The sequence below is a fragment of the Solenopsis invicta genome, chromosome 11 (assembly GCF_016802725.1).
Source record: "Solenopsis invicta isolate M01_SB chromosome 11, UNIL_Sinv_3.0, whole genome shotgun sequence".
Classification (NCBI taxonomy): Eukaryota; Metazoa; Arthropoda; class Insecta; order Hymenoptera; family Formicidae; genus Solenopsis; species Solenopsis invicta.
The window spans coordinates 16,605,397-16,629,253 of NC_052674.1; the positions used below are offsets into that span (position 1 = coordinate 16,605,397).

Sequence of the window (23,857 nt, forward strand, 5' to 3'; positions counted from 1 at the left end):
AGTCTTTTCGCTCGAGATCCTCCAACCTTATATTTCTGTGTGCGCCGCTAGAAATCCGATCGTCACGTCAACGATTGACTGCCCCCGGGCACTCGCAAAGGTGGGCACCGTCCCTCTGTTGAGGATATGCATATTGGGGAGCCTGGATATCAGATCTCCGAGCATTTCACTCCTGACGTCTGTAGTAAAAGACTCCCACTCAGTAGATTTTGCGTTGAAATCGCCTGCTACTAGCACCCATCCGGGAAGCTGCCGGCAGACCCCGCCGATCTTCTCCAGTTTCTCCTCATAGATCTCGAGTGATATGTTGGGGAAAATGTATACTCTCACCACAACTCGGTTTCACCATCGGCAGGCAAAGAGCCCTTTCCCCCTGTCGATTAAAATAAGTGGAGTTCTCGTATTGCCTCTTTCTGTCACTATCGCTACCAAGTCCGCCGAGTCTCCCCGCCATTTAAAATCGGCAGAGAAAACAGCTTGGCTATAATTGCCAACTCTATAGATATAACCTTTTTTTTATAGTTGGGGAATGCGTTACCGCATTTCTCCGTCCTGCGAGGACGCGAAGTATGTAGGGCTTCCGACCCAATCAGGGCCGGTATACCCACTGAATCCAAACTGTTTCCTGCATCTGGATTCGAGACGGACCACGGGATTGGACTGAGCATGCACCGCCGTCCGTCCTAACCCAAACAAGTTTCCGCTAGGGCAGAGACTCCCTTCCGGAAGTTAGCGGTTGTCCAGTGCAGGTCAGCCGCCCTAACCAAAATGCGGGTTTGCGACACCTCCGGCTCCCTAACCTTCGGTGTCCCGCATTTCAAGCTTCAGACAGGTCGACTGGGTAAATACTCTGCCGCTGACACAGCAAGGGGCGTATCTCCCGACTAGTAGGAGCCAGATTGTGGACCTAGCTGTGATGGCTTCCAGCTTTGCTTCTTAATCCCTAGTTGAGAGGGATTGCGCGACGCTGTTCCATGCAACTGATGTCGCGTGAGACGCACCGCGCGCGTCCTCGGGAAGGGGGGGAGGGACGTATGGCCTATAAATGTTGGCGCAAGTATCTGCGGCCCTTGGCCCCTCCCCTGCGTCGCCTCTCCGGGGGAGCCTCTGGATCCTCTTTCTACCTCTTTTTGGCTTCCTTTTTCTGCACCATGATTACAAGGTTGATTTTTAATTGAAAAAGCTTGTATTAAAATATTTTCATCTTCATCGTCATATAAGTAAGACAACGGTTTTAAAAATTTTAAGTTGCATATTAATGCTACTATTATCTTTTTTTTAGTTAGATTCATTTTTATCGTCTTATTTATTACACGCGACTAGACAACCCACTATTTCAAAACCCCTGAATAGAAACTTTATTTTTCGACTTTTGGCCAGCTTTTCGGGATTTGGGACCACTGTGCGCCGCCTTTCCGGAGCGGCCACGAAATCGTCCTCCCGGGTTTGCTCGGCAGCATCCTTCTGCGACATGACTGCGACGCAGAAGGAGGCCACCGCGTCTTAGCACTCGATGCTGGCGAGCATTCTACCAAGGACCGCCAACAGAGCCAGGTCGTTTTCAATCTTTGAGGTGAGGGCACGGTGCTTGTCGGCCCACGCTGGGCACGTTTCTAGAGTGTGCTGCGCCATGTCCCTCGCCTATGAACAATGATGGGACTTGTTGGAGGCCTCCCGACCAACCTTCTCGTGTAGGTACTCCCCGAAGCAACCATGCCCGAAGAGGACCTGCGTTACGTGGAAGGAGAGACCTGCACGCTTTCTCACCCACTCTTCGAGGATGGGCCCAATGACTTCCACCACCCTCAGTCCGGCCTTGGCATGAAGGTCTTTCCTACCAGTGCCGGATCATCTCTCGGTTTGCTATGCTTTTTTTTGCTTTCACCATCTCGTGTGTCACTGGCTCGCCCCCGCGTGCAAGTTTCTTTTTCTATTTGTACACGTCTGTGAGATAACAAGCTACGTAAATCTACAGGGCTGAGCCAGCCAGCACGCACGCTGCCTCCTACGGGATGTTGCGTTATGCCCGTGCGACCCTAATGGCCATCCTCCTCTGCTCCCTGTGCAGGAGCTTTGCATTGCGGGTGAAGGCCACCAAGGACTCACATCACACGGGTGCCTCGTACATGGCGACGGAGCACACCACTTCCATATAGAGGCAGCGCACCCTCTCACTGGAGACTCTTAAATTGGGCATTAAATGGTTTCGGCTAGCTACAGAGTCACCGAGCCTGGCGGTTAACCGCTCAAAGTGGGGCTGGAAGCACCACCAGAGTTGAGGATCAGTCTCAAATATTTCATCTGTAACGACACCTCGACCCAAGTTCCCTCGACCATAATATGGGACCTGGTCGGACCCTTCTCCTTTGTCCCCCCCCCCCCGAGCTAGAGGGCCTCGGTTTTGTTGAGGGCCACTCTGAGTCCTAGAAGGCGGATCATTCTCATAACAAAATTCAGGCCACCGCCGTTGTGCGTCTCAACTCCCTTCAGTTATTGCTAGAGATAATGACCAGGTTGTCGGCGTAACAAACCAGCGACAATCCCACAGGGAAGGGCTGCTGTAGGACCTAGTCGTATCCTAGGTTCCACAGGAGCGATTTGAGGACCAACCCCTGCGGAATCCTCCTGTTGACAGCCCTTCGCATGTGCTCGCCATCCCGGTAATCTAACCAAACCAAACCCAAGTTTTTGCTAGACTTTATTACGTTTGTAGACCGCAAAGCGAGATTTATCGTACTCGCCCCTTCCCCACTGCTTACGATGCAAAATGAGGTTTGTAATTGTTCCGTCCCACATGGGTTTGCGATTTTCTACGCGAAGCAAAGTCCATTTCACTCTCCCCCGCCCTTGCTTACAAAACGAAACAAAGTCTATAATTGTACTGTTCCACGTGGATTTGCGACTTCCAAGGTGAAGCGAGGTCCTTCCCGCTTACATATGAATGCGAATGTACGTTCTTTATGCAAAGTGAAAAACAATAATGTTGGGATAGGCGCAGAAATCACAAGTAACAATGTGTATCAAGTATTTATTAGAACGTGTGGACTGGTACAGCGCTCGAGGCGAACTGACTGCGCGTCGCCGGTTCTCAGGCTCAACGCTATTGAAAAGAAAAAAAGTGTTTATGGGCCAGAGCCACGTGTAGCAATACAAAAGAGAGTCTCCCAATATACATACATATATATGTGGAGTATATAACACGAGGAACAAAAAAAAAAGGTTATCTCTAACACTCCCACTTTCCAAGTGTTATTACTTATTGTCTAATAGTCTTACAACGCCAATTTTTGACCTTAAAAATTCAAACTTTTCTTTCGCTATGGCTTTCGTACATATGTCCGCGAATTGATCCTGCGACGATACATATACAATGTCTATTATTCGTTTATCGTATTTTTCGCGTATGAAATGAAATTTTACATCAATGTGTTTCGTCCGGCTGTGATATTCCGGGTTCTTTATTAGCCTAATTGCACTCTGATTATCAACATGCAGGGTAATTGGTTTCGCATTACATCTGAATCCAATTTCAGAAAGAATCTTTCCTACCCAGATACATTCTTTTATGGCGGTGCTCGCAGCTATGTATTCTGCCTCAGTCGTACTCAGGCTTACTGTCGCTTGGCGTTTTGACGCCCAAGTAATTGCTCCGCCTGCAAGTCGAAAAATATAACCTGTGGTTGAACGCCGCGTCTCTATATCGCCCGCAAAATCTGCGTCTGAGAAACTTTTAATATCAGAAGTGTCGTCACCGTGATATAATATTCCATAATTCTCGGTACTTATTAAGTATCTAAATATTCGCTTTATCGCATTCCAGTGATTTAAATCGAATTTGCCACAAAAACGGCTTACCAGTCCTACCGCATACGAAACATCAGGGCGCGAAATCATCGCCAGGAACAATAAACCTCCTACAGCCTCTCGGTATGGGGTCTTGTCCATTTTCTCCCACTCACAGTCAGGGATCTTTAGGATCACATGTGGGTCGGACGGTACTGACACACTCTTCGCTTCACACATGTTGAAACGTTTCAGCAATCTATTTATGTATGAGCTTTGATGTATAAAAATCGTCCGCTTATCGCGATTTCGCGTTATTTCGATACCGACAAAACTATTTACCTCACTTTCGGTAATTTCGAATGTGTTCTTTAATTCAGTGAAGAAATGATCGATCACGACAGTACAATCTGCTAACACGAGTCCGTCATCGACATATAGCGCTAAATAAATCCTTTTCTTTTCAAATTTACCGAAATAAACGCATCTATCAGACTCGCTTTGTTTGAAATCGAATTTTCTCATGAAATTGTTAAATCGATCATTCCAACACCTTGCAGCTTGCTTTAACCCGTATATTGATTTATTTAAACGACACACTTTATCGCAACTTACATTTATGCCTTCAGGGATTTTCATATATAATTCCTCTTCGACTTCACCGTTGATGAAAGCCGTCTTTATGTCAAATTTTCGCATTTCTAAGTTTTCGATAGCAGCAATAGCAAGCAACAAACGTATAGAGTCATATCTTACTACCGGTGAATATATTTCATTAAAATCAACGCCCGGTTTTTGTGAGAAACCTTTGGCACACAGTCGTGCTTTGAATCGGACCGTTTCACGACCTTCGCACACTATGGGTTTTTGTTTGAACACCCATTTATAGTCTATAATGTTCTTTTCCTTTTTTGGAAAATCAACAATGGTCCACGTGTTGTTTCGCTCGTGAGCCTGAAGCTCCTCGTTAATCGCAATAGTCCATTCTTTTGAATTTTTACCATTTATCGCGTCTTTATATGTCATTGGTTCATCAAACAACGCAATACATGCTTCATATCGATCCGGTCGCTTTAAATCATCGCGATTACGCAAATTATAACTTTTATTCGTTCCTACAACGATCGATTCCGGTTCATCATTATCTCCAATGTGTTCAATCTCATAATTATCATTCCCTTTTTCAGAAGAATCGTTTAAACGAATATCGAAGGAAATATCATGTTCCTCTTTATTTTTATTATATCGAGCCTTTTCATTAAAAATTACATCACGTGACACTATTACTTTATTGGTAAGTGGATTAAACAATCTATAATTCTTGGATTCATCGTGATATCCGACTAAATACATTTTATTTGATTTCGGCTCCCACTTTTTGTTAAGTTCTTTAGGAACATGAGCGTATGCGACGCATCCAAATATCTTTACATGAGAAAGATCAGGCTTCCTTTTAAACCATAGTTCGTAAGGAATCACATCGCGCGATTGAGATTGAATACATCGGTTTATTATATAGACTGCTGCGTTTGTAGCCTCAGCCCATAAACATTTCGGTAATCCGCTCGCGATTAGCATTGTTCTTGCGCATTCAACAATTGTTCTAATGTCACGCTCAGCGGTGCCGTTTTGTTCATGCGTATACGGCGCTGAAGTTTCAAAGACGATGCCGCGTTTTTTCATAAGATCACGCATCATGTGATTTGTAAATTCCGTTCCGTTATCAGCTCTCAAGGATTTTATATCATGACCAAATGCATTTTTAAAACTTGCGATAAATTCTTTAAATCTGTCATAAGTATCACTTTTGTGAAACATGAAATAAACTTTACGGAAACCAGAACAATCGTCTTTCAAAATCAAAAAATAACGAGATCCTCCGATTGATCTCTCCGACATAGGTCCACAAACGTCTGCATGGATCAAATCACCGATTTTACTTTTTCTTTTACTCGCGTTTTTGAAAGGTAGTCTATGTTGCTTACCAAGCACACAGTTTTCGCAAAAACATTTATCGTAACTGCATGGCTTTATTCCGGTTACGAGCTTTTCTTCAATCATTTTTCGCAAACATTTATCATTAATGTGCCCGAGACGTTTGTGCCAGATTTCGAACGCGTTTTCCTCGACAACATTCGCGTTATTAATTGTTGTTGTCTCTATCAATAAACGGTATAAATTGTTACTTTGTTGAACCCTGCGAATTTTTAAGATATTTGAGTCCTTTATCTCGACGGTCTTTTCATTAAATATAACGGAATAACCTTTATTCGTGCACGCGCCTGTGGAAAACAAATTTTTGCGTAAGGTTGGAACGTAGAGAACATTTTCCAGTTTCCCGAGTTTCCACTCGCCATTAATCAACGTTTTAATTGCTACTGTTCCGTAACCCCTAACTTCGCAAAGCGTGTTGTCGCCTAAACTAACGGTTTCGTTCGTAGTCTCGTGAAAATCGTGTAACCACTCGCGTTGATACGTCATGTGCTTTGAAGCACCCGAGTCGAGAAGCCAAATCCTTTTAGCGTCGCGATCCAATAAATCTGCGATGACCTTCGCTTCCGAGACGATGAACGCGTTTACATCTGCCGCATTTTCTACGTTCGTTTTTTCAGAATTTTTATTATCTTTAGACGCATTCTTTTTCGCATAACAATATCTCGAAATGTGACCGCGTTTTTTACAGAAATGACATACGAAAGTCTTCTTTGTCTCCAAGCTGTCCTTGTCGACGTTCGATTTAGGGTCCACCTTTCCCCGCTGCGTTCCCCTGCCACGTCTCTGCTGCACTGTCATGGCAGCCGTGGTGCTTGTTGCGTCATCCATGGCGGCAAGTCGTCCTTCCTCCTTGATGAGACGCTCGATTAGCTTTGGCTGCGTCTGTTCCTTCTCGCTGACGCTATCCCATGCCGTCACCAAAGGGCCAAATTTCTGGGGGAGAGTGCTCAAGATTTTCGACATTATGGTCACCTTGGATAGTTCCTCGCCAATGTCGCGTAGTTGACTCGCCATATTTTCGATCTTCGCCACATGTTGTACGACGGTATCATTCGGCGCCATTTTGAGCTCGTGGAAACGAGACATCAACGTTAGCTTATTTGCCGCGCTTTTCTGCTCATGTATGGCACTTAGCTTTGCCCACATTTCAGCGGCTGTCTCACATGTTATCAGAGTCTCGAGTTGCTTGTGTTCCATTGACGATGATATGTAACACATCGCTCTAGCGTTGCGTGCGTTCCATGCGTCAAAACCTGCCTCTGTCGGTCCTGGTGTCGTCTCCGTTCCATTAACTAATTTTAAAAGACCAGTGGCCGTAAAAATGGCTCGCATTTGGAACTTCCACACTTGAAAGTTGGATCCATCAAATCGCACAACCGTCTTCAGATCAATTCGATCAATCGAATCTGTACTTGAGTTCGCCATCTTGATACGACACAAAGAAAAAAAATTCACAGAGTCGAGCACTTCACTCGCAATTTTACGCGACAGACTTTTCTGTTTCAGTGTTGCTCGTTAAAACTAATCCTTGCGACTTGAAACACTGACCTGAGCCCATAATCTGTTGGGATAGGCGCAGAAATCACAAGTAACAATGTGTATCAAGTATTTATTAGAACGTGTGGACTGGTACAGCGCTCGAGGCGAACTGACTGCGCGTCGCCGGTTCTCAGGCTCAACGCTATTGAAAAGAAAAAAAAGTGTTTATTGGCCAGAGCCACGTGTAGCAATACAAAAGAGAGTCTCCCAATATACATACATATATATGTGGAGTATATAACACGAGGAACAAAAAAAAGGTTATCTCTAACAAATAATTTAATTGATAGAAATTTCGTTCTATTTATGAAAAATTTTTTGTTAATAACTTTTTAATAAAAAGGAAACAAGGACCAAAATTTTTGAAAGTTATTTAGAATCATGACTTTGACAACAGGTCAAGGTCATCAGGACTGAATTTCTTTATCGGCATATTTACCTAACGTGTTTGTATTTTGGCTGGTACAGCATGTTGCGGATACATACAGTGCAGTCTGCGGGTTGCATACCCGGACACTGCCAGGAGCTGGCAGTGGCAGGCGCGATTCAGTAAGTAATGACGACATACACATATACTGACAAAATTTATCGATCAAATGGATCAAGTACATTTTTCCAATTAGAGTTGCAACATATCAATTATGCACAATTATTCCTAAATTATAATGTAGAAATATTGTTGTATGAAACATTACACATTGAGCATGGTAACATTTTATATAAAGAATCAAACGGTTTTCTACGACCGACTGCTGCCAACCTAAAGTTGGCAAAAAGCGAGGGAGTATGCGTTTCATCGAAGGCGTACCTCAGTTCTCAGTAACTACAACATGATATAATATCAACTTTCGCACATGAACTTTTTAGTAACCAAGCATGGTTTAAAGCGTATAATTATCATTAATTGTTTTATTAAAATAATAGACAATAAATGATATTATTCGTTTTATATGTTCTCTCATTGGTTAGCAATAAAGTTAGGTATAGCAAATTGATTAATCAATGATGTGCGTTGAAAGTATCCGCGTAGGGAATTTTAGTGATTTACAGTTGTAAAGGGCCTCGCACATGAAATGCATAACAGAGCATAAGCGTAGCATAAGGCCTCTGGACCAATGGGAATTTTATTGCAAATCAATATGGTGACTTGTTGGATGCTCATTGGTCCATTGATCTTATGTTGTGCTTATGTTATGTTATGCATTTCATGGGCGAGGCCTTTAAGACATTTCGAAAAATGATATATAGTATATTAGGTTATGTTAGGTTATTATTATTCAGTAAAGTGCATTAATGAGATCCTTTTTCGGTATTGTTATTGTAAAAGTCACAACAATCTTAATCAATCAGACGAACTCACTAACAATAAGCCAATAACGACACATGATTGATTAAATTGTTCAAGTTCCTACCCCAAAAAAAGGATCTCATTTATGCACCTTTTATATACATTTACTATAAATACATACATACATACAACACACACACACACACACACACACACACACACACACACACACACACACACACACACACGCACACACGCACACACGCACACACGCACACACGCACACACGCACACACGCACACACGCACACACGCACACACGCACACACGCACACACACGGAGAAAGGTGGGGGAGAGAAAAAGAGAGAAAGAGAAGTAGGGAAAGAATAGGAGAGGGAGGCATTATCAAGTGATTTCCTACACACAGTCGCCTATTTCCTACTTTGAACTGGCCGTAGAGGCCAAACAGCTCAATGTATCAAGTTGGGGCAATGAGAGCTTTTCATCAGAAGCATGTAAACTACAAATTTCCAAAGTTTTAATCAAATCCACCGGGACCCATTTTCCATAAGATTTATGCGGGGTCCTTTAAATTTTTGTAATTTTTGACAAATATTATTTGGAGATTTTATTTCGACAAAACTACTTTGTTCAAACGTATCATCTAAGCGCAATTATTCACAATTTTTGTCAATTTATGATGCTTCATTGTATAATATTTGCATAATATGCCTATTGGGGGAAGTATTTCCCTCGAACATTTTTTAAAAATTTGTATAAAAAATATTTATTAAAAACTTAATTTTTCTAACATATGTTCGAAGTAACTATCAGTTTCTTCTAAGCATAATGCAACACTTTGCCGCACGTTACTTAACATCGCTAGCGTTATACTTCAAGTAATCACTCTAATTTTTATTTATCAGTTTTTCACGAGTGCGTGGTAACGTTTAATACACCTGATCTCGTATGAATCTCCACGCAAAGAAATCCATAAGTGTGAGATCAGGTGATCGCGATGGTTACTTGTGAAGATCGTTGTGGATCCCTATCCATCTGCATTAATATTTTTGATTTAACACTCTTCGTGACGTGTGGGCTGGATGGTCGTCTTGCTGCAAGATAATTTGATCCTGCGGAATATTTCATTGTTCCTGCAAATATTGTCCAAAAATTTGCTAGAGTTCTACCAAAAATGCCACATAGATTTCTGCCGTAATATTCAGATTTTCCGCTAAAAAATGCGGCACGATGATAACATTGTCCAGAATTGCCATCCAAACATTAATGCTATAGTGATCTTAAGCGTGTGCCTTTTTTTGACAATGGGGATTTTCCTCGGCGTAATGATGCTCGTTATGGCAATTAATATGACTATCACTTTGGAACATACATTCATACATCCATAAAATTTTTTACAGATGTTCGGGATGGCGCGGGGAACAGGAATAGAGCGCGAGGCGTTGTCTCTCTTTCCGATTTCGCAACAGATCGACGCGGGCGAGCGGGAAACGAAAGCCGGTCGTCGTCAGGCAATAACACAGCCGCGAGCGCAAACATGCGCTCGAGCGTGGCAAACGGCGAGCGAGAACGTGCGCTCGAGCCGTGTTGGATAGCCAGCGGAAATAATGCCAAATATTGACTTTTATTGTAAGCAACGATCCTTCTGGAAAGATTCGTATAACGGGAATGTTGTTGATGGTCTCTTCGTTTTCCCGCCGGGATCTTTCTAGAAAGATCACAGTCTTTATAACACGCGAGAGCGAAACGCACCTCGCAGTCACAATTCGAATTTCGAGAAGTGTAATATAGTAAAATTAGAGTGAGTTAATTTCGGAACGGCTTTCTTTGTCGGACTTTGATTTGGCATATCGGATCTGTGTCGCTTTCGATAGGCGTCGGTGCGTGCGTGACAGTTGTGTCAGACCATTGTGCGTTAGCAGTTTAATATTTTTGAGAGCGGTAAACTCCGTGTCTTATGCGAATAAAACGCTTTTTTTGAATTGACTCTCTTTTTCATTGTAGGGCAGTCGCCCAGACTATCTCTGTCTCGACTCATTCGCCTCACCGTCCCTCATTCTCTCACGTTACTATCCTAACGCGAACAACAGAAAACAATCATTTACGACATTTTCTATGTCAACCTGTAGATACAGTAAAAATATTTAATAATACAATTAAATTTTTTACATTTTTTAAGTTATAATTATTTTTTCAAGATATACAAATTATTATTTTTTTTATTTATTTTCTACGTTTTTATCACGCAGATTTTACAAGACATGACTTGTACGATACAAAAATACATTATTAAAGTATTGAACTTACTTGTTTTGAGATCCAATCGTAAAAGTGTTCTCGGCGAGGTAAATCTTGAGAAAACAATTTTTGCGTTGTATATCTTTTGAAGGATGTCATCCTAAATTCTTTTTAATTACTTTATGTATCCTGGTATGATGAATATTGAGGTCACGATGAATATTGAGATCACCAACACACCTAGTGCTTGTGTGTAGATTCGCTGATACAGCCTCTCTTACTTGTTCAATTACTTGTTCACCGCGTTGACGAATATTTCGAGGGCATGTTGCCTGATGCACAGTGCCAGATTGTCAAAGTCGACGAAATATACTGGGGAAGAGTGAATATGTCGGATGCCGCCTATCGGGATAACGATTTGCGTACAGAGCTGTTGCTCTCCTTTCATTTCTATGGCATTCGCTATAAATAAGCAGCATGTCTGTTAATTCTTGATTTGTATACCGAGGAGGCATTGTTGCTACAGTACTAAAAACTGTCACTTCATGACTTTTCTCTAATCAACACTAGCTAGCCACATCTCGATTGTCTTTTGTCAGATTCGCGTTTATTTTAAGGCGGGAAGAGGCTCCACGTTCTTCTTTTCTAGCGTTAAAATAAATGCGAATAAAAGACAAATCAGGATTCTTTCACTCTGACATTTTTTTCAAAAAACACATAACGTAAAAAAAAACACCAGTAATGCAGTCAATAATACCGCGTCTTCGTTATAATCGAAAAGTTAGCAAATATGTTATTTATTTATGAAAAATGTCATAAAAATGAAAAGAGAACGGCAGTCCTATACGTTAATCATTATCTTGATAAGTAACAACTGACACACAAACTCTTTGCTATTTTATAGGTGATTCAGAACGACCCACGTGTCTTTATAAAGACGTATTTTTGGATAAATTCTGAGACGATTTTTCTGAAAATTTTCTTTAACGCTTATTTTTTGAATTATAAGAGGATAAAGTTAGCGAATCACGTGTAGACATGGTAGAAACGGCGCAACTCAACGTCCGACGCGGGCGTTTATGCGGGGCACCCTTGCAATCAACTGTCTGATAAGAAGAATTATTCTATCGCATAAAAGCATAAAACACATATACATACGCGCACGCATACACACAAATACACACCTCTCTCTCTCTCTCTCTCTCTCTCTCTGTTTGTACAGATTCGACATTTTTACTGTTGCAACTCAAATGAATTTTACTATTGTAAAGAAGTAGTGTTTGGGAAAAGCGTAATACGCGAACACGAGTCACCCGCTACTGCGAGCGATCGATATCGATCCTTTATCACGCGAGGGCACCACCTTACGACGGTGTCCTGCGCAAGCCCCCTCTGGGCGTCCGGGAGCGCTCGAGCGGAAGCAGGCGTTTTTGCCTCTCAGATAGATATTCGCAAGACTCCTAATCGTACGGCCATGACTGTCGGTTAATTAAATCTCTAATCTCATATTAAACTCACACGACCGTGTCTGTCGGTGTACCAAGTACCTCAGAGTACTTCCTTTAAAACTGTGCCTGTAGTGTCTAAGTGGCATTAAAGCAATTTGTGAACTTTAACGGTTTGTGTATTTCATTGCTCCGATTCTCACAGTCCAAAATCCTTCAATTACGCGTCGATTAAATGCGCACTCCTAACAAGTAGCATAAAGACCCCTCACGTTCCTGTGTGACGAATTAACATAAAAAAAATATACCGAGTTTGTTTTTCCCTTAAAAATTGTATTACAAAATTTGTAACACTTTTACGGATTTATTCACACTCTTGATGGATAGCACAAGATGAGTAGCACGATTTATAAATTGATTCTATTACTTTATTATTATTAATTAGTATTTATAGTTAATTACTCGACTTGAAATTACTTGAAATAAGAACGTGTAACACACGACCAGACGCGAAGACTATTGGCTTTTGCATATTGGACGTGAAAACGCTTTCCGCATCACATTTTGCCGCGCGGCAAACGTTCCCGCGTTTGGTATGCAGGAGCCAATAGTCTTCGCGTCGGGTTGTATATGTTACGCGTTCTTATTTTACATGATTTCAAGTCGAGTAATTAATTAGTAATACTAATTAATAATAATAAAGTAATAGAATAGTTCGTAAATCGTGTTTGTGCTATCCATCAAGTGTGTGAGTAAATCTGTAAAAGTATTACAAGTTTTGTGATACAATTTTTAAGGGAAAAACATACTCGGTGTATTTCTCAATATTAATTCGTCACACAGGAACGTGAGGGGTCTTTATGTTACTTATCTACGATTGTGAAAGGATTCCGCACATCTCTTATGGATTTTGGGTCTCGATCAAATCTTCTCGTATTTTGGAAAATTGTAGTTCTAGGTGTCCTGATTAAAAGTGTCAATGGGCGCGACCTCTTAAAATTAACAGTTTTCGAGATCTACTTAGAGAAAGAAAAAACAGTTTTTCTTAATTATTTCAGAAAATATTTATTTTACAAAAAAATGTGTCAAATAAAAAATAAAGCTTATGATAAGCTCTACAAGAAAGGTCATATGCATATTTTACTTAACTCCAATACTTGAGTCGTTATAATAAAAAAACTGTTTTCAAATGAGCTTTTTTTTATTTTCAATACGGGACTCACGCAAATCAAGCATCCCAAAGGGTTGTGATACCGCTACGTCCACGTAAGTAGGTTAGTACCACTATGGGGAGACGACTGTGACGTCACTGGCGTCGTGCCCCCCACTTTTCTTATCACGGCGCACAGCATCACAGTCGTCTCCCCATAGTGATACTACTCGTCGATCTCTCCCTACCATCATCACTACCATCGCAGATAGCTGCCCACAGCAGCGCGATCGGTGTTGTTATCTTACTTTGATCTTATTAATGCTAGAGCTTTAATAAATTTACGATTATACAGAGGGAATACTTACTACTACTACTACTACTACTACTACTACTACTACTTTTCTATCGACCAATTTTGATTTTTTAATTTCTTAAGGCTTATAACTGTTTTTAAGCTAATTTATGAGAGGTTGTTTTTTAAAAATACACAATTATTAAACATTTATTAAACATATATATTTATTATATATTCTTAAAAATACAGTAATTTATGTAGTTTGTTTAATAATAAAAGTAATTTTTATAAATTAATTTTTTTAGCTAGTTGGAAAGCATGCTCGGCATCCAGGTATTATACACATGAACACAGCGGCGTAACCAGGTTTATTTACTCTAAAACCGATGTATTGATCGCAGCACCGTAAATAACAATAATTATTATTATTAAGTAGCAAATATACCTAAAAAGTTATATAATGTACCAAGTTATATACTTACTTGATAACTTTTTGGGCGGTGTAAGTTCTGTAAATCGTTGTTAGCTCGAGAAAAATAATGTGGAATTCTTGCTCGGCAAATATCGGATATTTTATATTTACTTCGTTACAAATCTGTTTTTCAAGAATACTACGTACAGTTTTAATAAAATGCTTTACGGAATGTAAATCCATTTTAAAATCATTTTTTGACACTTCTATATTTATCCGCTTGATTAAAATATCTTTACAATAATTGACGCATTCAGTGATTGCTTCAAGTTTTTTCAAGCGTTCATTAATGCATACACATATTTCTTTAAGATTATCAAAAGTGTTTTTTTGGATTATTATTGCCCAGGGGTTAAATTTTCTTCTCTTTTTTGCAGCATCTTGACGATTTTGTATATCAAGCTCTTCCCTGCAGTAGTTTTGCAAACCCTCAATAATTATAGATCGTTGACCATATGAAATTGTGAATAGTAGTAAGAAATCTTCTTTTATAAATTGCTGATCACGCATTTTCTCAGCCACGTCATCAGTCGTATCAAAATATTCGGATATAGTGTTAAAATCTTTCTGGAAATTATACCAGGTATTTGTTTTAAATGACACGCCAATAAAATCTTTTCCGATTAAACGAGCCGCTGGATATAAATCGCCACTTTGTTCATCTTCTTCAAATCCGATAATTACTTTCTTACCAAAAGAAAGATTTAATTTATATATTGTAGATAGAAGAAGTTGTTTCTCTACAAATTTGCACGAATTACTTGTTTCACATGATTCGGAATTGGTACAGCTGCTATCCGTTTTTCGTTTTGCCATGTCGTTAGTCACTGTACAATATATCGCAAGGTACTTATTAGCTTAATTAACAAACGTCTAATGAACCCTGTGCTGTCAATCTTATACACTGAAGATTAGTGCAATAGTGAGGCAGAAGGATTACCTATAAATCTTAATATACCATAGTGCCGCAAATCCGGACTCCCCAAAGTTAACACATAAAGACAAACACATGCCCGCGTTAGGTAATATGAAACCGCCTGCTACACGTCTCGCGATAAAAAACGAGTATTCCATACCATTATTACGTCATCGTTTGGGCTTGTACATCATGTGTGAAACAAAGCAGCGTTTTTATTTAATAGATAGACAAATAACAAATAAACGATAATAAAAACGTTAATATTAGAATTTATTTAAAACCGTTAATAATATAATATCTTTTCCTTATATCCTGTATTATATTATTAAATGATAAATTCTATCCTTAATCTAATTTATTTTATTATCTATCTAACTATTTATCTAGTTAGTTATTAAAAAACGCTGCATCAGATATAATTGACACCATTCACTCTATCGCTCAGGATGCTGAGACAGCGGCTGAGACTGAGGTGTAGGGAAGAGGGCACCGATAGATGTGTCGGTGGAAGTGAATGAATAGCCTGAGAAGGAAGAATCTATTTTATTACTATTATTGTTTCCGTGTTACAAAAAATGTATTCAGATATAAAACTTTATACAGCCCGTTCCGGAGATGTCTGCGATGTCTTGTCATCAAAAAACTAACGAGTAGAAATCCTGAGAATCAGCTGATGCTGCAGAAATCTTATAACTCGTTAGAGAGCATTTTGTAACATTTAGTATATCGAGAACTTTGAGCGAATAAAGTTCTGCGTTAAAATGAATCTCCGCGAAATAATAATTAAAGTACAGAGTGTTTTAATACCGCGCTCTTCGTATTTATGCCGTGTTTGTAATAGAGCCTGGTGTACACATTTACGGAGTGATTCACGACAAACTTTATTAAAAAAATTTAAATTTTTAATAAATCACACCACTTTACGTAATATTATAAAATGTTAATCGCGGATTGTTCTCTGGTGATCGTGACATCCTACATATTATTTATAACGAAATTGTGCGACGTGGCTTACACAATATGACTTACGTTAAAAATATTGTATCCAGATATGATGAACGACGTAGTAAGTATAACAAATTTGCAGAAGTTGGCTGCAATTCGCTCATCTAAACGTATCAAGAGAGCGGAGGGAAGAGAGTAATCGAAATAATAGATATTACATTTTATTAGACATACAAGAGATACTAGCGAATGACGAGGACGATACATTTCTAATTGAGTGTATCGAGCAATTTGAAACCTGTATTTCAACCACGAACCCTAACAATAACGAATTAATCGGTGAAAATAGTATCACTGATAACACTGCTAACACTACCGATATTACGAATAATACTGGTACGATTAATGAGGAAAACAAACACGATATAAATAATGATCGTGACAACTCTAATGAATTTTTAATGGAGGGTGGAGGTTGGATGTGGCAGGAATTTCTAAAACTTCCTCAACCAACGGCGTTAGAAACGATACAGAGTGGTTACGTTAATGAAAAACCATTTGACGCTGTACAAGATGTCGGCTTAATTAATAACGCCGTTTACGCTGATAATAATAATGGTATGAAGTTTCAATTTTTATTGCTGAGTATATAAAATTAGTTATATCTAACAAGCTTCTAATGATATTGGGTGGGTATGGTCAGAGTTTCCACGGTTTTCTCAGGAATTATCGTTGGAAATGGAACGGGACGTTGATGCTATACAGAGTATCTCTATGGTTAGACCCGTGACAATACAGACAAATTGTTGGAAATGGTGCAGAACGATGATGATATACAAGGCACCTCTTTAGTGGAGTCTACGACAATAACAGACGAGGTCACCGATACTAATAACGGTAAGATATTTATGTTTTATTGTTAAATAAATAAATAAATAAATAAATAAATAAGATCATTTATATGATGCAGGGTCTGTACCTGTGAGTCATACGACGGAGGTCGTAAACTCGTTTAAACACCTTGAAGATTAAGTTAGTAATAAACACATTAAAAAAAAACTTGTAGAAAAATTAAAATAGTGATCATTAATGTATTAATACAGGTATATCATCAATGCAAGTGGAGTGTGGTCGCTCTACTGCTGTAGAAGTGGGGGAAAAAGAAGAGTCGCACGAGATTAGGAGAGAAGACGTGATAGATGTGGATCCTATTGAAGAAAGAGACGCGTTACAACACGCTCAAAATGAAGTCGGAGACCCAATAACATTTAATATATCGAACGAGAACTAACGCTATTTCCAACGGTTTGATGCGATCGTGAAATAACGCTCGTTATTTGTCAGGCTCCAGAGGCTATCGATTCATTAATGTGGCTGGATAAAGTACTTGTAGAAATACACGCATATCTTACAAATTCGAGTGATCCTAACGATTACATAGGTATAACATTTACAGCCGATACTTTTTCACTTGGTCCAATGTGGTTATCTTTCCGTTATGTAACCCACCAATGTGGTTATCTTTCCGCGATTTTCAATATATAGACTTATGGGCACTAGTGAGCCGAGCCGCACAAAGCAATACAAATTTTTGTATTAACGATAGCTGTACGATAACATGTTGTGTAATACGTGGAGTAAACGGATGTTCGCGAAGAAAATTAACCCATGATAATGTGGCAAAACGGTCGATATTAACGATAACAAATACCGATAATTTATGCCTCCCACGTTCATTAGTAACAGCTTTGGCATATGCAGAACGCGGTGAAATTCGTTCGGGTGAGTTACATCGTTATTGGATGGCTATACGTTTGGCTAGGGGTAAACTACAAAAAGAAAAGGCGCTCGAGCTTGTAAGAAATGCTAAAATAGATATACCGCCTAATGGTTGCTCTATATCGGAGTTAGAGTATTTTCAAAAATATTTAGCAAACTCGGGTGTAGCTATAGTTGTATACGAGGTTGAAACGCTAGGGCATGGTGGAGAGCCTTTATATGATGGGACGGCTTATGTAATAAATTCATTCACCAGCGTCGTACATACGCTGCGTGTTCTATATTATTGAAGATTACACCATTTTGAGCCGATTCTAAATTTACGCGCCGCTGTAGGAAATAGGGGTTTTTGCGTGTTTTGCAATGTAGCGTATACTAGAATAAGCGATCATAAATGTTCGCGCAAATGTAATCGTTGTATGGGCCAACCACCGTGTATAATAACCGCAAATCCCCGTATTAAATGTAATTCTTGTAAACGCTCTTTTTATAACAACGATTGTTTTCAACAGCATTTAAAAAACCCGTACGACGACACAAATAAGAGAAAAAAAAATAAAAAAAGTGTTTGCAATACATTAAAAATATGTGACACGTGCTCAAGATTTATTACAATAGATAAAAAAAGGGAACATGATTGTAACGCAAAACAACGCGGTGTATTGCAAAACATGTAAAGATTTTTGTCATATTAACCATTTATGCTATATACAGCCTATAAAACAAACTACCGATAAACGACCAAAAATATTGTTTTTATTTTATGATTTTGAAACACAACAAAACACGCGCATTAGAGGGGATGATAAAAAACGTGCACATGTACCAAATTTATGTGTTGTGCAACAAACATGTACTTATTGTTTAGAAGATAATGATGATGATATGACAAAAGTATGTCAATATTGCGGTATACGTGAATATGTATTTGATCAAGACTCTGTAAAGCAACTTGTTGATTTAGCTACAAAGCCACTACGCTCGTTTAGTCGTACAATTTGTATTGCCCATAATGCGAAAGTTTTTGATGCTCAATTTATTTTGAGACATTTTGCTACGAGAGGCGGTGTAAATGAGATGCCGTCAATAATACTAAATAGTACAAATATCGTTATAATGACGATAGGGCACACGACATTTCTCGATAGTTTAAATTATCTTCATATGCCATTAAGTGCTTTACCAAAAGCTTTTGAACTTAACGGTTGTACTACAAAAGGTATATTCCCACATTTATTTAATACACCTGAAAATCAAAATTATATAGGACCGTTACCAGATTTGAAATATTATTTAAGTTGTTATATGCAAAATAATGAGCGCGAACGGTTTTTATCTTGGTTTACTAAAGCAAAACAATTAAATTATATATTTGATTTTAAAAAAGAAATCGTACATTATTGTAAAAATGATGTGACGATATTACGTAAAGCCTGCTTAGCTTTTCGTAAAATGTTTATTAAATGTGGTAAGGTTTGCCCTTTCGAGGAAAGTATCACAATAGCATCAGCCTATTCACGCGTTTATCGTAAAAATTTTCTTCAAAAAAATAAAATTGGTATTATACCAACGGGCGGTTATCGTTGGGGTCAAAATCAATCGCGTAAAGCTGTTTCTTGGTTGATTTGGACAGAGCGCGAATTGGGTCGTGTTATAGCTCACGCTGGACATGGTCGTGAGACACGATTACCCGAAGGTGTTTTAGTTGACGGTTATTATGAAGAAATCAATAACGGCGTGACGATTAATCATGTTTTGCAATTCCACGGCTGTTATTGGCATGGCTGTACCCGGTGCTACACTGTAAATAGAAACCAAGGAATCGGTAATACAATGGATGCCCGTTTAGAACGTACTCAGTTTATTACAGCAAAAATTATAGCTGCTGGATATGTTTTAACAGAAATGTGGGAGTGCGATTATGAACGTATTTTAAAATCTAGAGAAGATATGCGTATGTTTTTAAAAAATTATCCAGCTATATCTCAGCCTGCGTTAAATCCCCGCGATGTTTTTTACGGTGGTCGTACAGAGAACATGGTGTCTCTTTACGATGTAAAGGATAATGAGAAGATACATTATGTCGATGTATGTTCTCTTTACCCATATATTTGTAAAACAGGTATATTTCCTGTAGGACATCCGAAAATATATGTCGGTGAAGAGTGTCACGAATTAACGGGTCCTACAGGTGTCGAAATTGATAAAATAGAAGGACTCGTTTATTGTTCAATATTACCACCGCGTACGCTTTATCATCCTGTATTACCGGTGCGTATGCATGGTAAATTAATGTTTGCTTTATGTCGTACATGTTGCGAAAATATGTGTCAAACAGCGTGTACACACGAGAATGTTGCCGATCGCGAATTCACCGGTACGTGGGTAGTACAAGAAATACACAAAGCTGTAAGTGTTGGTTATAAGCTTGTAAATATTTATGAAATTTGGGTAATACGAGGTAACGCAATATAATCCCCAATCTAAGGAGGGTGGTCACTTCACAGAATACATTAATACTTTTTTAAAAATTAAGCAAGAAGCTAGCGGTTGGCCTTCCGATTGCACCGATGAAGAGTCAAAAAAACGATACATAAAGGAATATGAGCGAGCGGAGGGTATTAAATTAGATCCTGAAAAAATATGTATCAATCTTGGTCTCCGAGCTGTTTCAAAACTATGTTTGAATTCTTTTTGGGGAAAATTTGGTCAACGTGAGAATCTACCTAAAGTTGAAATTGTAACAACGCGTAAAAGATTAATACAACTGCTTTCTAGTAACGAAATTGATGTTACAAGTATATTACCTGTTAATGACGATGTTTTATATGTTGGTTATGTATATACAGATGAAAATTTAACGCCATCCGCTCTAACAAATGTTGTGATAGCTGCATACACGACAACTCAAGCGCGTTTAAAATTATATGAATATCTCGAGCGCCTCGGAGGTAGGGCTTTATATTGCGATACCGATTCATGTATATACGTAAGCAATAATTCTCAGAACGCTTATGAACCACCAACAGGTAAATTGTTGGGTGACTTGACGAATGAATTAGCGTGCTACGGTGAGGGTAGTTACATTAAATCTTTTGTTTCGGCTGGCCCGAAATTTTACGCATTTCTTGTACGTAAACCCGATGGTAGTACCGTAGAAATTTGCAAAGCTAAAGGTATAACTCTTAATTTTGCAAACAATAAATTAATCAACTATTATTCCGTCAGATAACTCGTTATAGTTAAAGGAGATACGTCGATAACACTTCATTTTGACTCTATCAAACGTACGGAGCTTCATAACGTAATAACGAGTACAGAGAGTAAAACATGTAAGCAGACATTTGATAAACGAAGACGGTATGGGCCTTATGGGTCGTTACCATACGGTCATTGTAACTTATAATTATTTGTTATATAATTGTATTTTTGAGCTTTTGAATAAAATATCTATGTATTATCAGAAGTTTATCGATTTTTCTAATATTTACCTGTATTACGATATAAAAGTTTTTAAGTAAAAACATCAGCCATCGAGCGTTATTCGTAAAAATGGATACACGGTGGAAACACCCTTGGACCTCTATGATCTGCGGTCCCACAGGCTGTGGTAAAATCTTTTTTGTGAAAAAATTTTTTCGGAATATGAATTTTATGAGTAATACCAAGTTTGACCGCGTATTATTTTACTATTCAGAATGGCAATCAGGTTACACCAAATATGGTGATAATGTCGAATTTCGTGAAGGTCTACCGCGAAATGATGATCCACGGCCAAAGCTTATTGTTATTGATGATCTCATGCGCGAAGCATCTGATAACAGTGTTATAGATTTATTCATGAAAGGGAGTCATCATAAAAATCTTAGTGTCATTTTTATTACACAAAATTTATTTCACCAAGGACGTGGTATGCGCGATATTTCATTAAATGCTAATTATATAGTTGTGTTTAAAAACCTAAGAGATCGGGCCCAAATACAGCATTTAGCGCGCCAAGTTTACCCTGAAAATACACGGTTCTTATGGGAGGTATATAACGATGCGACTACACCAGCACACGGTTATTTATTACTTGATTTAAAGTAATCCACACCGGAGAGTTGTCGTTTTCGCACCCATATATTTCCTGATGATAAGTACCAACATGTTTATATACCACGTAAAAAACTAAAAGACAGGAGTACCGCACAGGAAATACCAATAATACGTATCTAATACTTTTACAAAATTTATCTGATATATAGATGTGTTTTTTAATGTGCTTAAATACGATCATGAATTCAAATTTTGTCAGTAGTCAAAATGTTTTTCATCTTGGTAGACAATGACGATACCATCGATGAGTTAACAGTTGAAAAATTACAATTTATACCAAAAATTATTTTACTACGGGAATTCGGTAATCACATAGATTATCTGTGGGATAAGCTTCCTGAGTATATACCAAGATCCAGAAGTGTGTAGTTATCGCCGTTGTTTAAAACATTATAATCAAGTGACTCAACAACTGCATATTGATGGCCCAACGCCGCTAATTAAAGATTGTTGTAAATGTAACAATAAAAGATCGGCTAGTTAGTAAAATTTATGGCACCGCCCTTGCATATCTTATTTGGTCAAAAACACCGCAATACTACGGGCCTTATGTCACCTCAGTAATAAACAGCGTGTTGCTATCTTGAAAAAGGCCGACCCAAAACTTATTAGGTGTATATGTGAGTGTGCTTTAAACATATTACGCGGTAATGTGGCTCTTAAACACTCATATAAACGTCGTTTGAAGCGTCATGCGAGCATATTGCGACGATTAGTTGATAAAAACGCTTCTTGGAAGAATAAGAAACGGCTAATCGTACAGCGAGGTGGTTTCTTACCTTTATTATTAGCACCTATATTAGGCACCGTGTTATCTCGCCTTATAGGTGGAAACTAAAAATAATGGAACACGCAAAAAAAATGGTCTTGATATCCGAAGAAAAAATTGTGCAATTAACACGGACATCGAACGATAGAACAATTCAAACTCCTGGTACGATGATAAGCAGACTAGATGAAGAAATGGTTGAAATTCTCAATTCAAGCAAATTTGCGGACGAAAGAGAAAAATGCAAAGCTTACTTGCAAACGTTACAACGTTACCTGTATTTTGTAGAACAAGCAAAACGCAATATACCTACTAAATCTATTAATACTTTGATTGACACTGTTTACAAAACAAAGCAATCAAGATATTCGGAGGATGAAGAGGTAAAAACACCGGAACAAAAAGATTGTTTAGACGATTTATTTATTCTGGATAGCGTATCATCAAAATATCGACCAAAAGCTAGACTCTTATTAAACCATATACATTTTAAGGCTTCTGAAAGACTAACTTGGGATAAATATGGTGTTATTTCTATTGATGGTGTAAAAATAAAGGAATCTAATATCGTCGATCTTATAAACGACGCTATGCGCTCCAGAAAAATAGCAAAACCGATCGGCAGAAATCGTTTTGTCACACTCATGCACAGTGTAAAGGTCCCACGTGAATTTATAGGAAATCAAAATTTATGGTTAAATGAACCGGTCAATAACAATACGCTTCAAGTACCTAACAATACAACGACACACACCGCAGGACCGTCGCGTATGCGGTCTGATTCAAGCGAGCTTCCTACAGATGATACCGATACCTACAGCGAGTGTTATGGTACCGCAGATAGGTGGGAAAGTTTATCACCTAGGAAAAAAAAAGAAACCCGTGATAGAACATGAAAAAGCTAGAGAAAATTTATTATGAACCAATGTACGCGGCCTCTTTTTCTGGAGCACCAAAATTATTGCGTGAAACAAAAAAATCAATACCCAAAAACAAAACAATTGCCTGGCTGGAAAGTCAAGATGCATACACATTGCATAGGCCTTTACGTCACCAATATCCTAGACGTTCTTACAATCTGTATAATATCGATGATGTATGGGATGCAGATATCGTAG

The 23,857-nt window shown here is 38.8% G+C and overlaps 1 protein-coding gene across 7 annotated transcripts in view; it reads left to right on the top strand.

The window, feature by feature from the left end:
• Positions 1-23,857, top strand: part of LOC105202996 (uncharacterized protein F13E9.13, mitochondrial) — a 123,648-nt gene that overhangs the window by 89,321 nt on the left and 10,470 nt on the right. Inside the window, exons 1-4 of one of the 7 annotated variants that reach the window (XM_039455112.1) lie at positions 14,162-16,711; positions 16,797-16,990; positions 17,064-17,125; positions 17,197-22,167. The exons of 1 other annotated variant lie outside the window; for it this stretch is intronic. In XM_039455112.1, coding sequence (XP_039311046.1) covers positions 18,506-20,347 — 1,842 coding nt within the window. In that variant the 5' untranslated portion in view covers positions 14,162-16,711; positions 16,797-16,990; positions 17,064-17,125; positions 17,197-18,505 and the 3' untranslated portion in view covers positions 20,348-22,167. 5 more of the 7 variants (XR_005575902.1, XM_039455113.1, XM_039455116.1 and 2 more) reach the window with 5 other exon arrangements.